General features: G+C 40.2%; 2 protein-coding genes across 2 annotated transcripts; both read right to left on the bottom strand.

Moving 5' to 3' along the window:
- Nucleotides 1-3787, bottom strand: hoxc12a (homeobox C12a). Its single transcript, XM_026154910.1, has 2 exons — nt 3131-3787; nt 1-2048 (listed from the first exon to the last, which is right to left on the bottom strand). Exons 1-2 carry the CDS (start codon nt 3717-3719, stop codon nt 1810-1812), a joined length of 828 nt encoding a protein of 275 aa, XP_026010695.1. The 5' UTR covers nt 3720-3787; the 3' UTR covers nt 1-1809.
- A 6677-nt stretch (nt 3788-10464) lies between these two features.
- On the bottom strand, nt 10465-14598 carry hoxc13a (homeobox C13a). The gene is made up of 2 exons (XM_026154185.1): nt 13791-14598; nt 10465-11692 (listed from the first exon to the last, which is right to left on the bottom strand). Exons 1-2 carry the CDS (start codon nt 14440-14442, stop codon nt 11436-11438), a joined length of 909 nt encoding a protein of 302 aa, XP_026009970.1. The 5' UTR covers nt 14443-14598; the 3' UTR covers nt 10465-11435.
- Nucleotides 14599-14819: the final 221 nt, after the last annotated feature.

Here is a 14819-nt window from a genome sequence, read left to right as displayed (position 1 = left end):
TAATATTAAAAAAATAAAAACATTTGTAAAATTTTAAAAAATTAAACAAACCTTACATACCATTTCTTACCATTCTTGACACTATACACTTTTGGCCTACATTTCCAGCCCTTACAACCACAAATAGGCTATAGCCTATGGAATGCGATATTGTTACAAGACGGTCAATAACATAAAGCACTAGCCTATTACATAGCGATAAGGCCTCCTCAAATAGGATGCAAATACCAACATATGTCATTTCATTGAACAAAGTTGTACACAAGTACAGGGTAAAGAAAGGGGCAACACTGAGCACATTGCAAAAAGCAAGTACATTAATAGGTCTAATAGACCGTCCTCCCTCTCTAATAATAATTCTAGTAATAATAATTCTAATAATAATAATAATAATACTAATACATTCTTTGAAGACGTTTGAGTCCAAAAAGTTTTAGTTTGTTGGCATTTGTTTGGAAGAAAAAATATAAAAGTCACCTACAGAAAAAGTATCCTGCAGAACATGACTTATGATTATTTCACATCAATAACATGCTGAGAACATTTCACTGCTATAGCTTACTCGTTGTACATGACGGATAATGCACTGCATTCACTCTGAATTAAGGGAGCACACACATAAGCCTATGATTACATTTTTTTTAATTCTACATATTGATTTAAAAAAATCATAAGCACCGAGTTTCTGAAATGCGCTTTCCCCAAAAAACAACTTATTCTCCCGCTGTTGCGAGTTTAGGCGGGTCCCTCGCTGTAACCGAGTTGGCCTTGAACACAGTTGTGTAGTACTGTTCAATCTTTCCATTACAGGTCCTCGCTAGTTCATTGTAAAATACACTTTTTTTGACTGGTACAGTCTGGACTTAAACTTTTTATAGCAGCTCAAACCCGTTTTCTAACGGTGACCTCACTAAACGAAAGAAACGCAACCCATGCAGGATTCAGTGGTTGATGTTAAGACACGTAAAAAAGCAATAAAAGTAGGGGTGAAAGAGGAAAATACCTTCAGAAATCTATTTGCACATGAACAAAGTCATGGCAATCAATTTTCAATGCGCAGTCATAAAAACATTGATATGAATTACACTGCGGTTTTAGTTCTCGCCTCCTCACGCAGACTCCCAGACTTCCAGATCTGCCGCCCGTGACCGTGAACGTGCCCATAAACGTGGCGAAAACTATGGAGACAAGATAAAGGCGTTGTTCCTCTTGCCTAACAAAGTATGGCATGTGGAGGTAAAGGCGACCGAAACCGAGATTCTTCTTTATCACTTCATAACTTCAGACATTTCTTTTTGCACTGATTCGCCCCAGTCAGGCTTCCCTGTCTGACTTCAGTATTATTTTTAGGCCTATTTCGAGGGCTCGCCGACTCTCCCGCCTTATTTTCTCTGACTAAAACGGTAACAATCCTGATGTCGTGACTATGTGTCAACCGAAAAGATGTTACACTAAAGACACATTTAGGCCGTACACTAATGTCATGACAGATCGGGATAAAGTAAAACACACGCACACAAACACATTCTCACAGCTTCTTCTGTGCGATTATACCAAAACGTGAAGACTCACTGACGTGTATAGCTTTGGATGCCAGGCAGCGGCTTGTTTAGGGTTTTTGCAACCCGCACCTTTGATATAAAAATATTAGAAATAAAGTAGGGTAATAAATGCTTGCAATGTAAAAGATGGGTAGATGGTTGCATGCACTAAAAGAAGACCTAAGGGAGCGTAGAAGGCTTGGCTTTTTCTTCTCTTTTTTTTTCTTTTTCTTTTTTACTGCCTATCGATTCACCTTCTGCCGCATCTCTAAAAGTAGGCCAAAGCTTGCTCCCTCAGCATGAGTCTCTTCTTCTTCATCCTGCGGTTCTGGAACCAGATCTTGACTTGTTGGTCACTGAGGTTCAGACGATCGGAGAGTTCCCTCCGCCGCTGCCTGGTGATGAATTCGTTCAGCATAAATTCACCTTCTAACTCAGCCAGCTGAAGCTTGGAATAAGGTTTGCGCTTCTTTCTGGTCCGAGTGTGCATCGGGTACCACGGGGCACCTGGAGAAGAGGGGAGAGGAGGGGAGCACACAGTGGATTAGTCACCACGGTTGCAAAATCACGGTCACCTCCAAGGTTATGGGGAACCTACTGGGGTACAGCTGTCCAAGTCAAGTTGCCTCTCTAGTTAAGTCAGTATGCAATGCGCCATGTTAGAGCAAACCTGTTAAATAGCATTGTGATAAGGCGCTTTTCTAAATATGTGTATATGTAAATAAATGTATTATTTTGGTTTAGCTGGAGTAAGCTGATGTGATTTGCTAAACATCCATGATGTGGGGCTTGTGCTTTATCTTAAACTGAGAAAACGAATGCCCCTGGAAGCTGTCATTCCCTGCACATGTACCACGAATTTGTTTTGGTCTCTGACTCAAATCCCAATATTTGTAAATCAGGACTTGTCCAGTTTCGTTTCATTTTTGTTCCCCACGTATAAAAAAAATCAGCCACCTTTATGGAGCCCACCAATATACCGCGGTTTGTGTCACAGGAAGTTTTATTGTTGCAGTTAAAGCAGCATTAACGTGGTAATTGAGCCGTGCTTGCAAATACCCCGTACTTATTTGCGACTTTCAAAGCATATTAAATGACTCCTGAGTCTACAGCGACAGAGATTAATTCGGTTTACGAGTCATTAAAAAGAAAACTGTCTCTATTCGATGCAGTCAACCAAAGCGACTCACTTCTTTAAATCACTGCACTGATCTGTGTGAGTGCGAACAAAATAGACCAAAGTCAACCGTTTATATGTCTAAGTAACAGAACCTCGCCTGAGCTATAAAAAATAGAAGGCGGAACTGAATTGTTTACTCAAACGCTGCTTGTGATATGGATTGTTGGGGGTTATCGCTAACTGTACACACACACATGGCGCATGGAGTATTTTAGGGCAACCCCTAGTGGCGTTTGCACACCACGCAAGTACCCTGCAGGCTAACCTAAGCTGCATGTTGTGCATCAAGATAACGAGCTCTAATGACGGTTTAATACGGTAAATGTACGCTGTGCGCAGCCTGTTCTTTCTTATAAATAATGTGAAGGTGCGATTGTGAGAACTGTGGTTAAAAACAAAATACGCTCACCTCCGCCTGCGGCTATGTTGCTGGAATGGCTTCCCGGTGACACCAGGGTCTGTGTGTCGCTGGATGAAGGCTTGCTGCCCTCGTTGAGCAGAGAGGAGCTGGAATCGGACTCCATTGACTGACAGGATGGCGGGTCTTGCGTTAGCTGCTCGGTCCCATAATCGTATTTAGAAAAGGCAGCCGTGCTGCCAATTCCACTGTGCATCCCGTGGTCAGATGCTAGGGATGATGTGTCTCTCGCCCTATCCTCTCGTTTGAGACTGCTGCCACCTGAACAGGTCTCCCTATTCCCGTTGCCATTGTTGTAATAGCATTTGCCTTCCTCTGGTCTGGTAATTTCACACGACCGATTGAAGGAAGGGTTAATAGACACGGGGCTGCTAAAGTAGGATTGAGAGTATCCATTGCACGGCTCCGAAGGATTCCACGGGAGGGAGCAAACGTTGTCCCTTCTCGGGTACGAGAGAGACGGTAGCCCCGCCAGTTGTCCCCCTGAGGCTCTAAAATTCGGAAAGTAAAATGTGTCTCCAGTGTGGATGTTTACCAAAGGTCCCACAAACCCTGGATTAAGGAGATTATGCTCGCCCATTTCCGCGGGCCCGACCAACAGCTTCTAGTTTATTGCAATCTGACATTTAACGTAGTTAAACCTGGAGGAGCGCCTGATTGGTCATTCTCAGACCACGTGTCCAGGCTAAGTTCTGCTACACATGGTACCACCCACTTGGTCCATCTCAGACAAAACAAAACATTAACTTCTGTATTACTGAGGTTTATATGCTTTTTAAAAATACTATAAACCTTTTATTAAAAATGTAGAATCTTGTTTTTGCTCACTCGAGCAACGCCGCGTCCAAAAGGAGCCCAGACTGTTTCTCCTTTTACACTCGTGGAACTGTCCATGGCCTCGTTTAATATCTTTATAAGCTGGCAAAAGTTTTTTAAATACTATTTCTTATGAAAACTATTTTTTCTTGAAGGAGAGGGTGCATATGACATCTTGTTTTCTAGCAAATTATGGTCGAATTCCGTGTCATATAAAGCTGTGATGTCCCAATTTTACAAGCTTGTTTTAAGAAAAGACTGATGCTCATTGCCGCACTCTACTCATATTTACAGTAACGGGGTCAGCAGGTTGAAGCCACTGGCTCTGTAAAGGAGGACGATATTCTACAAGGTTACTTTAAGAGGGTATATTTCACATAATATTCTCTAGTACACCTCACATGAACAACTTTAACAGATACCACCAATAAACGTTCGCAGCCAAACTCTGGTGGGATTGTTATACCTCTCACAATTCTTTTATATGAATTTTACAAGATATCAGAGGGCCCTTAGCTGATTCAATCAGCCGAGAGTCTCTCTGCTTTATAACGCACTAATTAGTTGATTTGTGGATGCAGCTCGGAAGACACTGAACAAATATGAGATATTCTGTGATACCGTCATCCTATTTTCTGACAAAAGCGCTCTGTTTACGCACGCACACACACACGCAAACTTTTCAGAGTCCGCCAAAGTGCAGTTTCTTTCAAAAATAATAATTAAAAAAATCACTATCATATGCATGTGATTTAGGTATTCTGCAAACACCTGGCCCAACTATTTCTAATGTGGTCCGTGGTCATCAAATGACCATAATCCTCGTACATATTCTTATAAGTGATCCATGGCTTTTGCATTCCCCTCAAGGATACACAGGCTTCTTATTCTTGAAAATAAATAAATAAATCTAAGAAGACTGCACAGTCGTTTAAACTCTTTCAGTATTATACGAGTCCAGCAACAGTTTATTGCAATCGCCCTGCAAATTCAAATTTTGCTACCACCACCACTACCAAAAATCAATTTATATAATTACTAAAGTTGTCATAATCCAGTCTCCGCTTATTTCAATCAAGGTGGTTTAAAAAGTCCGACGACATATATTTAAAAAAAAAAATCATAGCTATAACATAGCCCACTTATGTCATCGTCAGCCTACTCAAGTTCACGACACAAGGTGGGATGAACTTGATGTTGAACTTTAATACTCCATTAAAATAAAGGAATAGATATGAGGTTCAGCAAACTGCAGTATGTATTGTGAGAGTTGATATCTCCATTAAATTTAAAGATATATAATCCGTATATTTGATAATGCACCGAATTCCATGTTGCTTATTAAAAACAAATGTAAAAATATCAGCCTTGTTAACATAGCACCAAGAAAAGAAAATCTGTTGTAAAGGTCCAAATATAAAATACATTAATATTCCCTTTATTTATTGACAGCAGCACTATGAATTTATGCATTAACAGAAATGCGCCGGCTTACAGAAGCCTGCACATGCGTGCTGAATGTCGCTAGTTGCCAATTAGAAATTTGCCAATGAGGTGTTATGTGAGAACATTAGCATTCACCTAAACACTGGTTTGGGAACGATTTGCAAGTCAGCCGATATCTGATAGCTGTGTCCGTAACTTGTGACCATGTATCCAATCTAACCGAAAGGCACCGGGCCTCGCTCTAGCCTTAAATAGAAAGAACAAATATCAAATGTTTAAACTGGAGAAGCTCTTGGGGATCTGTCGGGGTTTATCTCTCTCCCTTGGTCTCACTGCCTCTCCTATCACTGCACATTCTTGCATCTAGTTAGGGAGTCTCGCAATGCAGCACAACATCAATCCAGTATAATATCTTAGGCCTCGGTCTTATGAAAAGCATTTGGGTGCCTCGCTATCACTTCACAGCTTCTCATGTTATTATAACAGTTGACAAAAGCAAAACAGCACAGTGTGATGTTTACAACAAAATGTCCCCGACGTCCATGCGTTAAGTAATGTGCAGGCTTAAGTCGCCACTTTACCTCGGAGAAAGAGGCCATGTGTTGCGCCTCCTTGCCTCGTCTCTCCACGCCTCTGATCCAAAGTATCCCACAGATCCGGATTTCACGTGCAAACAACTGCACGTCTGTTCTGTGCATCTTTAGCTCGACGATGATGTCATATGTGACCGTGGGCTATAGGCCTTGTGCTCTAGCATAACGAAAATCTATTATTTAAAATAAAGAACTTAAAGCATATAGCACTGTCAAGGTCACTGTCTAGTACACTGTCTGCTCGATATTGAAAACAGTCTCGTGCAATCCCCTGGTCCCTGTCCAGACAGGGCAATAGCCTAAACAAAGGGCTTTTCTTCCCCTTTTCTCTCTTTGATTCTCGGCAGGCAGGTTGCCACAGTTATAGCTATGTGCAACCCCTTAAAAGCCTCCTTCAAGAAAAACGAACCACCAAGGGAAGTATAAGGAACCACAAAGTGGTAACGTTTTAGATTAAATGTTTTGGAAGAGCTTTTTTGGTTTGTTTGTTTGTTTGTTTGTTTGTTTGTTTGTTTACAGCAACACACTATGTTTTATGCGGTTTTCTTGCAAAAATAACTATATGCATTCTTTTGATAAAATACGAATTCTGCTACTTATATCTCTAAGAACAGCGCATATCATTCCGAGGGAAAATGATATTATTATTATTTTGAATTTCAAATTAAGGAAGCTAAAAAACAACCCAAATAGAATACGTATTCATTATAATTTAACCCGGAAATTGTTGTGTAAAAATTAAAAATTAAAAAATTAAAATACGCAAACTAAGGATCAATAGTAAAGCTTCACTTTATAGAAATCAATATCTGAACCTGACCGTCACTTTGTGCTCAGCTGTATCGAAAGAAACTGTCAAAAAATGTTAGACAAGAATATTTTTTCTTTGATTTCTTTATTTTATTAGCTGGATTAATTTTTAATCCAAACTTGACAACTTTAGTATCCTGTGCGCCTGTATAGTAAAATGTTTAATCAAAAAATTTGACTATAAAGTGTTAATTAACTAGGGCTGTTTATGACTATTAGAGTATGAATTTTCGAACAAAACTTGGCTTGTATGCCTAGCAAGATTTAATTCACTTGTAACATGTTTGAACAGTGTGCAACTTTTAAAAAATATGAAGTCGCCTTTTTTTCCAGTGAGGTCAACAAATAAATGCATAAATAAATAAAACAACTAAACGCTGAAAGTCTCGGTAGCCTTCTGCGTCTTACATTGATCGAGCATATTATGCCTAGAATACATCAAATAACACATTTACAGACATCAAATAATTTTGCACTGATGGTATAATATAAGGCTTAATTCAGACAGCAGTGCCCTTGCAAAATAACTAAGATAAAAATGGCATTCTGTCAGCTTTAAACGTCAGGCTTCAACTTTAAATGCTGACAGAAAACTTTCCTTTTTTAAAAATCTTTTTTACTTTAAAATAATTGGACAAAATGAAACAAAGGTAAGCTCCGTGTTCCGCAAATATTGTCAAAAGCACTGGAAAAAATGTCAACCAGGCGCTAAAACTAGACATGAACGAAAACACATTAAGAAAAATGCTGTTGCAACACTTCCTGATATTTTCCTCTGGTCACCACCAGAGGTTATCAGCCCCCTTTTTCATAGCTGACGGTGGCCTGCTGCTTTCACACCTCCACATACAGCAAAACGCAAGGGCTACTTTTTTCTTTTAGTTTTGAAGCAGTTTTGTATGGTTTAATATGCTGCATAATTCCCCGTTTGGCACATAAACTACTAATCTGGCTATTTAACATATTTGGCATAGATGTCGATTTGGGCCTAAAACTGAGCAGATGAAAAAAGGGGAACCGTGTAGCTTATTGCGACGCTGATACATTTACACATGAGTTTATGTACTGTACCATTTCTCGTTCTTCATATATGTATATGTAAAACGCTTTAAAAACATGGTTGTTACAGCATTATATACGCGTATGTTTTAAAGCGCATTTTCCGCTCGTTTCACTGCATTTTGCTGGTGTAGATTAGCCAATTTATGTGGCAAATTACTGGTCGGACTTTAAATACACAGCTAAAGAAAAAATACGTAGCGCATACTTTTGTTCTGAAACAAAATACATATAAACAGCTGTGCATTTTTACATATGAAAACGTTCACGTCGTCGCTGTACGAAGTGTAGCTCATCGACAGAAATAAACCACATTTAAAAATTAAGGTTATGCTTGTCACAGCATATTCTTCCTTACTTTTGTTTTTTCAGTGTACTTTTTTTTGAAAGCTACAAAATGTCCTAAAACAAAGTCCATGTAGGCCTACTGCCATATTAGGAAGAAAACAGCCGTACCTTTAATTGTTTTATTGTGGGCGACGTCGTATAATTATTTCCTCTTGCTGTGTAGGCAGTATGGCTGCTTGCTGAGGGTTACTGATGTTGGTGTGAGGCGTCAAAAGTTCTACCTGTCCTCCGTGGTCAATAACACACACACCTCATGATGAGTGCATGAAACCATTGGTGGTTTGGGAGGTACGGGCTAGAACAAGTACTTTTAGATGACTTCTTAAAAAAGAGGGGGGGTGAAAGAAAAGAAAAAAACAACTGAGTCAAAATGTTAATGCACCGCTCTTAGAGATGGTCAGAGTCGCAGGTCAGAGGATATCGCTACACTTCCCCTTTTTATGTATTTATGGCATGTCATTAAGCCCGTCTGTCTAGACTGGGAAATAACACCTTGTTTGCCTACAAACAAACCGTCAGCAGTGGTGTCCAACCCCCTATTTATTATTCACAATCCGCTGTGATGTCAAGGTCAAAGTGACTGCATAGTCATGGTCAAGGGTAAATTAGAGGAGCCAGAACTTTCTACAGGGACTGAAAATCCAGGAAACGAACGAACAAAAGTTGAAATCTGGCGGCTTAGAGCCTCAAGTCTGACACAGCGCGCCAGAAATTGGCACATAAAGAAATGAAAGTGCACAGCAAAACTTAGACTAATGATCAATTCGGTTGGATTTGTTTGTTTGTTTTTTTAGGGATTAGCTTTAACGTTAGATTTAATATGAAAGGCCTCAGACGTAAAATGCTAAGACTAAAGAAAGGCACAGAAACCGTTTTCACGCTTTACATCTCACACGAAGAGTCATATACCTGGGTTTTAATTCAGATAAAACATTTAATCACAGACTTGATGTGGGCTAGTCACCAGGAGCTTAAAATAAACTGACCGCATCTTCAATTATTCTCAGGACACTCGTGTCTAACCGTTTATGTCCGCGTATTATTCTTCTCCCGTCATTTCCTGTTGCACAAGTAGCCTAGCCTAACTTACCTTTGAGAAATTCATGACTAAAGTCTGCATGTGAAACAAGTGGATGCGTGTAAAATACAACAAAACCTTCTCTTTAAACACATAAAAAACATGTACATAAACAAAACCACACAGACTTGTTGCATAATGTTGCCTTGGTGGGGAATTGTGTTTTTAGCGTCAGTGCGTAATTGACCTACTATTAAGACGCAGATAGACCGTGTGTGTGTGTGTGTGTGTGTGTGTGTGTGTGTGTGTGTGTGTGTGTGTGTGTGTGTGTGTGTGTGTGTGTGTGGCTGGGTGAAATGGCTTCTCAACTTAAATACAACTGCAACCTGTGTATAGGTTTACCTGGAACAACTCCGTACTGCAATTACAGCAGGCTCGAGCCTGTACACCGAATCCAGCGAAGGACTAAAACTACATTTACCAAAGCAAATGCTTTGCCTTTTAAATCTACTCAGGTTTTGTCAGTATGTTGGAAAATATTAATCAGCAAAATATGTTCTGAATAAATACTCTCAGTACAGATGGTGTCTAATTAAGACAATGTTTCTTGCCCTCTTAAAGGTTGCCGGTTTTTACGTTTCCGTTAGACCCACAACAAAACACTTTTGTACCTGTGGATGGAAAATAATAAGGATTGAAAATAATAACCCGCTAAATGTTCGCGTGAGAGCGGGTAGATAAGCCATTTGATTCGCTGAATGCCAGTTATTCTGAAACTTGAACGAATGCTAAATAACAGAAAAAAATGCACTGCCTTTAACTTTGATGGAAATTGCGGTGGAATTTTGCGGTACAAACTTCATGAGCACATTTCTCCGTTTCTCAAAGCTGATCTATGTAAATAAACGGGTCCTGTAAGTCTCAACATTGTAGTTCTCTGTGGAAGAAAGAAGTAAATTCCAGCATAGTTATTCATTTATGTTTTTCTGACTTTGCAAGTGCCAGTATGCCTTGTTGCGCACTAATCGTGACTAATCACTGTATCATCCCTGCTTGCCAACAAGATGACTCCAGGTTGCCCAGTTATTCTTAATCGAGTATTGTGCGAAATAAAAATCTGGACTCGCCCATCCGTTGCTGGGATGTTGTAGAGGAAAAGCGATAGAGGTCTGGGTCTCTGCTACTTAGTAGCACCGGTGTAACTTGAAACGAAAGGAAATGCTGCGAGGAGGGTGGCTGATTGACTTGGATATTTGAGCATTTTCATAATCATCATTTATTTATGAAACACGTTATCAGTACGTAATTCAACACCACAAAACAGTTCACATACTGCACCAAAGTAGAAATTACAGGCGTCGTACAAGGCGTGTGATCATCTCCAATGTTACACCAACGAAGTCAAAACAAGATAGAAACGATTGTGCATTTATGTGTAATACTCACTGACTTTAATGGTTTACAATCATTCCGGTTGCATGACAGAATCCTTCACTGATAAAAGGAAAAAATACAGGTTTGGGGGATATTCCAGTTTACATTTCCGCCATACTAGATAATATGAATTAAATAAGAAAGGCATTGCACTGTACAGATTAACGACATAGCAGCCTTTGTTTTACCCCAGGCTTTACATATCCCACACACATAGCTTTTGAAATTCAGATGTAACATTTTTTTTCTTTTTCTTTCTTTTTCCTTTTTTTATTTAGAAAATTATTCTTTCTTCCGAAAGTCTTTTGTTGAAGACGATAAAGTCTCAAGTTCAGCATGTCTTTTCGCCACCGCAACCATTGTCCATGCGGCGACTACAGTTCAAAAATGACATTAAACCGTGTCCTCTGTTTTGATCAGTTGCAAGTATTGAAATATCATCAGTCCTTTTGAAATCTTAGAAAAAGGAAACAGGAAAAGAAACACACAATACTTGTCTTTGAAATACTAATATCGTTTTAAATATTATATATTTATATATGTACATTCCTATAAAACAAAATGTGAAGTGAATTTTTATATTTTCACAGTTTTTAGAGCATTATCTCTAAATTGAAATCGGAGACCTTGGTTGCGTGGTCGGTGGAGTTGATGATGGAACTTAAATTAAAAATACAAAAGAAATTTCTTCAACTACGATTGGAAGAGGTAAATATATGGCAAGATGATTGGGAAAGTGTGACTTGCAGTTTCAAGAAAGTCGCTCATCCATTCAAGTGGTGTGCATATGACTGTTCTTGGATTTACTGACAAATTTCTTCTCCTTGACTCGTCGGTTTTGGAACCAGATGGTGACTTGACGCTCTGAAAGGTTGGTGGCGGCCGAGATCCGCCTTCTCTTGTCTTTGGTGATGAACTTGCTCGCTGCATACTCTTTCTCCAGTTCCTTGAGCTGGATTTTGGTGTAAGGGACACGCTTTTTACGCCCTCGACGATAACTGCTGACCTCAGGCTGCAATGGCACAACATCTGCAAGAAAATAGGAACAGTTCCAGGAAAATATTAGTCGCTGTGCAAAATAGCACAATGTTTCATTTCACAAAACCAGCAATGCTGCGTTTGACAAGGCCGGTCAAATTTGGATGGACTCTACTGGAGTGAAAATAGGAAAATACAATCTCTTTGAGTGTGTGTGTGTGTGTGTGTGTGTGTGTGTGTGTGTGTGTGTGTGTGTGTGTGTGTGTGTGTGTGTGTGTGTGTGTGTGTGTGTGTGTGTGTGGTGACGGGAATGGGCTACAGAGTTAAAATTTTCTGGAAGTCAGAATCTCTGGTGTGCTGCACCTGACATGTGGAGAGGTGACTGAATAACTTCCAGTTGTTGTAAATGATCTTTCAATATCAAGTGACAGTTATGGTTCATACTAACACTTTATCTGATCTCACTGATAATCTGTGGACCAACGTAACTGCGGTTATTGTTATCTTAAACGAATCTCCCATTGACATGTAATCAAGCTGTGGGGTAAGACTGATAAGTGTAATTATATTTGGTCCGGTTGTGTGTGCCACACACCAGTCACCAGTAAGACACAGGAATCACAATCTGGCATCTACCTTGAAGACAGCTGGCAACTTTAAGTTTTTAATTCTTACAATAAAGTTATACATGTTTAACATATTTTATACTTTTCTTTAAAGGCTTTCTTGAAAGATTCTAGTTTTATTCATAATATAAAGCAATTTTCTTTTTTATACTCTATTCACTTTTTTTTGTTAATTCCCCGTAGTTCTTTTTTTTTTTAAGTTAACCTAACTTTTGTGACTAGTCTCTTTCTTCAAGAGTAAAGCTAAATGAAAAACAGCCGTGCAAAAACATGACAGGACAAGCATGGCAATCTTAACACAAATACTGGCAAACTGTAATACATGCAGTTTTTCGCCCCCTATAATTGGCAGCAAGAGATTGTTACGATACACTATTCTTGTTTAAACATGAAATTGGGGGAAATCCACATTATTTAAGCTAAAGGATTTTAAAGCTATGTCCTATTATTTGACTCACTGTCCTCAAGCATTCAGTTATATCTTGTCATTAAATTGAGGATAACTGACTGGATATGAGAGTCACTGCATGTGTTTTTAGTTGCAAGAAAATCAGTTGATGCGCGTGAGAGGACGTCAGTCTGTGTGTGTGGCTGAAACAGCACAGAAAGGCAGCGCGCACTTGTGTGTTCGTACATGTGTACGCGCGTAACTGTCTGCGTGCCCGTGCTTGCGTGGCTTGCTCTTGTAACATTTATAACATTTAAAAAGCAATGGGGTCCCTACCAGAAATTAAAAATAGCTACAGATTTCAAAAAGATAATAAAGTCATAAGCTAAACAAAGTAGCCTAAACACTCTGTAAAGTGCATACTGGCGCATGCTATTGATATGAGGCATGCTGTGTGATGGCAAACAACGTAAAAGGTGAGCCTGTCCGTCTTTTTGAACCATTTATACGACATGATGCAAAGATCTGTATGTAATGCAAATGTTATAAATGAATCCTAATATATGCAAAAGACGCACCACGGGGGCGCTAAGATTTATTGGCACCATCCAAACGCAGCAGGCTAGCTAAGCCACTATATTGTCATACAAGGGGCAAAGGTATGCAGTGCTGTTCCTCTCTGTTCTACGTGACGAAACTTAACTATTGTCATCAGATGACTGTCAAAAGCAAATACTCAGAAAGGATGGGCTCCAGAAAACCCACCTTAACGTGGAATTCCAATTTACTTTCAATTTATGCATATTTCAAAGAAATGCATGGGGATTTGTTGAACTTCAAACCATATGAATATCTCCGCATAAAATGAGAGATGCAGGAAAATTACACGTGATGACAGACATGGGAATTTACAGTTGTGTGTTTTTTCATCAGATTTAGTTTCCCGTGGCTCATTGGTAAGTTGATACGGAGACTTTAACACAATAAAATTAGATGACCACAGTACGAAAGCAAAGTAAACTATCTGCCTGCTTTTTAATAGCCCTAATGCGTATTAAAATGCTGCAAGCAGCTGGACTACTACAGAAATTCCAATCTGCCGGAACACTTTAAAAATCATTATACTTTTCCATACCTGGGAAAGGTGATTTCCAAATATGAGTTGGTTGTGTTGGCTCTTTGTAGCCATCCCAGCTATTAGGGAGAGCCCAGTGCTGGTAGCCCTCCATGGGAATCAAGGCGTCGTGGCGCGGTTCAGGGTGGGCACTGATACTGGGCACCACCGACACGTCGAGATATCCGGGAACAGCCTGATACGAGCTGGCGAAACTCGGGTAGAAGGCAAACTCTTTCGCCCTGGTAGACAGCTCTTCCGTAGGCAGCGCTGTGCTGGGCTCGGCATATTTCTCTGCGGGATGGTACGAGCAAGGCTTCTGCTGCAAGTTCACGTTGTGCGAGTGAGATAATCTGCAGCCGTAATATGGGTTTCCAAAGGGATAACCGTAACTCAAAGATGCACTTGATGATGTTTGAGAAGCGGGACACTGTCGGCCAGTGTCTGTGGAGGAAATATCCGAGTAGACGGAGCCCTGGTGGGTCGCTATGGTGCCAGAATGTCGTCCCAGCGCGGGGTGCGACATCAGGTCCCTGCAGTGGGTCGCAGGGCAATTACCGCTCAGTCCCTCCATTGTTTGGCTTTTATTCTGGTTGTTTTCATTCGGGCTTTTTTCATAAACGTACATCAAGGTGTCCGCCCAGCGTGGATGCAGAACTAGCGAAGTCGTCATATCACGGGCTGCCGATGCTTTTTAAAAGTCGACTACTCCAAGACGGACACCTCATTTCCAACTACAGTTTACACCGAGCGCATGCGCACATAGTGCTCTTGTGTGTCCACTTCATTAAGAATCTGGCACGTGATACGCTAACAAGTCCTACGAGATTGAGCTTGTGAGCAGGAGCAGAGCAGCCCTTTAAAGACCCACTGCCTCAAGTGTCACCGTTTTTCCTGCAGAACACCGAGTCATATCATTGGCTTAAATCACCTAGACCCACACCCTTAAAGGGGAGTTTGGATACGTTCACGATCTGGAGCAAACGAAAGCAACCTGTGAAGTTTAGCCGATTTCTGAAGATGCCAGGGCATATAACATTGTGCAAAGAA

Source organism: Astatotilapia calliptera, chromosome 20 (assembly GCF_900246225.1).
Source record: "Astatotilapia calliptera chromosome 20, fAstCal1.2, whole genome shotgun sequence".
In the NCBI taxonomy this organism is placed as follows: Eukaryota; Metazoa; Chordata; class Actinopteri; order Cichliformes; family Cichlidae; genus Astatotilapia; species Astatotilapia calliptera.
This window is presented reverse-complemented; position numbering and strand designations above follow the sequence as displayed.